Raw genomic sequence first — 2,644 nt, 5'->3', positions numbered from 1 at the left:
TCATGAGGTCAGGAGATCAAGACCATCCTGGCTAATACGGTAAAACCCCATCTCTACTAAAAAATAGAAAAAAAATTAGCCAGTCGTGGTGGCGGGTGCCTATAGTCCCAGCTACTCAGGAGGCTGAGGCAGGAGAATGGCATGAACCTGGGAGGCAGAGCTTGCAGATGAGCCAAGATCGCGCCACTGCACTCCAGCCTGGGCGACAGAGTGAGACTCCATCTCAAAAATAAAATAAATAAATAAATAAATAAATAGTGCTCAGAGAGCAAATTTCAAATGTTCTCCCCCCACCAAAAAAAAACAGTTAAGTATTTGAGGTGATGAGTACGTCAACCAGCTTGATTTCGTTATTCCACATTGCATTCATAAATCATAATACCACTTTGTATCCCATAAATTTATACAACTATAAATTGCCAATTTTTGAAAAGTACTATTATGTTACGGAAAGTAACTAGGAGAGGTGACCGAAGTCAGTGAGTAACTTTCTACTGTAAAGGTTACTCATATCCTGCACAGAGAACTGCTCTAGGCAGTAGTACTCAACCTTTGGTTATCAGAATCACTTGTGAAAGCTTTTTAAGATATACATGACCAAGCCATAGCCCAAGCGATTCTGACTTAGTAGGTCTAGAGTAGAGCTTAGACATTTCTGTATTTACAGAGCTCCTTAGAAGACTCTGATATTCACCAGTGGTGGAGAGCCGCAGAAGCCAGAAGCTCTGCTCTTAGGAATGACCCCTCCCTCCTGTCACAGTATAGTGAGGCCTTGCTACTCAAAGTGTGGTCTACAAGCCAAAACTATCACCAACACCTAGGAGCTTGTTTGAAATGCAGATTCCCAGGCCCCACTCCAGACCTAGTAAACCAGACTCCCAGGTGATTCTTACGCACATTGATGACTGAGAACTATTTTAGGATACATGATTTGCCAGCCTTCATATTACAATCAGTTGTTGGGCCCAATTTAAAACTCTTGCCATCTCTTCTTATTAGGACTCAATAAGAAAATACATCTATAATTACAGGAACAACATATATGATTGCATACAATTAAATTAATCAATGGTGATATACTCTATTCTTACCAATTGCAGTGATCTGAACTCTTTCACTGCCAGTCACTGTATTAGGAGGAAATGAAAAACTCAAAGTTTTCAGAGTACTCTGTAGCCTATTGTCAGTCAAATCTAATAAGATGGACTGTGAATATGATTTTTCCATTCCTTCAGCCTGTTGAAAAAAATGAACACAATCAACATGGTCTCTACTCACATATTTACAGAGAACTATACACAGATATGAACACAAACATCTGACCTGTTATGTCTAAGGTTTGTGTATGGCTAGATAAGCACCTATCATTTCTTCTTTTGTTTTCTTTAAATTAGATATTTTATTTAAACAAGTAATACATTCATTTCACAGAATGAGTTTCTTGTTATTTTGTATTATAATAAATTACCATAACTTTGATTAATTTTTCCTACTTTTACATTTTCTCACTAAGTACAGTACACTTCATTAACTGAAATGTGTTTTTCAATAGGATTTACACTTAATAGGCACCATGGAACTGAATTAAATCTGATGACATAGTGCCTAACATTTTGTTATTCTTACTTCAAATCTGTTAGTAAGTTCTAGTTAAATTAGATAAGGCATCTCATGGACTGGCCATGAAAATGACAAAGAAGAAGTACTTGGGGGAGGCCGAGGTGGGTAGATTAAAGGTCAGGAGTTTGAGACCAGCCTGGCCAACATGGTGAAACCCCATCTACACTAAAAATACAAAAATTAGTTGGGCCTGGTGGCAGGCACCTGTAATCCCAGTTACTTGGGAGGCTGAGGCAGGAGAACCGCTTGAACCCAGGATGCGGTGGTTGCAGTGAGCCAAGATCACGCCACTGCACTCCAGCCTGGACAACAGAGCGAGATGCAGTTCCTTTATTGAAAAGAGGATGGAAAGCTTGGAAAGGAAAAATGAAATAAAAATGTGTAAACATGGAGATGACTACTTCTTAAATGCTGAAGGAGCCCTGAATACTTTTCAGAGACTTTAACATTAAGAAGAACATCAACAGCCAAACCAAAGGCAGCAGAAACCTCTGCAGACTTAAATGTCCCTGTCTAACAGCTTTGAAGAGAGTAGTGGTTCTTCAAGGAGTTTGAGATCTGAGAATGGACAGACTGCCTCCTCAAGTGGGTCCCTGACCCCTGAGTAGCCTAACTGGAAGGCACCCCCCAGTAGGGGCAGACTGACACCTCACACAGCCGGGTACCCCTCTGACGCGAAGCTTCCAGAGGAATGATAAGGCAGCAACATTTGCTGTTCAGCAATATTCACTCTTCTGCAGTCTCCGCTGCTGATACCCAGGCAAACAGGGTCTGGAGTCGACCTCCAGCAAACTCCAACAGACCTGCAGCTGAGGGTCCTGACTGTTAGAAGGAAAACTGACAAACAGAAAGGACATCCACACCAAAACCCCATCTGTACATCTCCATCATCAAAGACCAAAGGTAGACAAAACCACAAATATGGGGAAAAAACAGAGCAGAAAAGCTGAAAATTCTAAAAATCAGAGCCCCTCTCCCCCTCCAAAGGAAAGCAGCTCCTCACCAGCAATGGAACAAAGCTGGA

General features: G+C 41.2%; 1 protein-coding gene across 1 annotated transcript in view; it reads right to left on the bottom strand.

Annotated features, from left to right (window-relative positions):
- CD109 (CD109 molecule) overlaps positions 1–2,644 on the bottom strand; it is a 149,351-nt gene that overhangs the window by 33,435 nt on the left and 113,272 nt on the right. The window contains exon 21 of the mRNA XM_011987122.1: positions 1,092–1,236. Within this exon, the coding sequence (XP_011842512.1) occupies positions 1,092–1,236 (145 nt within the window). The remainder of the gene's footprint in view (positions 1–1,091; positions 1,237–2,644) is intronic.

Source organism: Mandrillus leucophaeus, unplaced genomic scaffold (genome assembly GCF_000951045.1).
Source record: "Mandrillus leucophaeus isolate KB7577 unplaced genomic scaffold, Mleu.le_1.0 Scaffold300, whole genome shotgun sequence".
Lineage (NCBI taxonomy): Eukaryota > Metazoa > Chordata > Mammalia > Primates > Cercopithecidae > Mandrillus > Mandrillus leucophaeus.
This window is presented reverse-complemented; position numbering and strand designations above follow the sequence as displayed.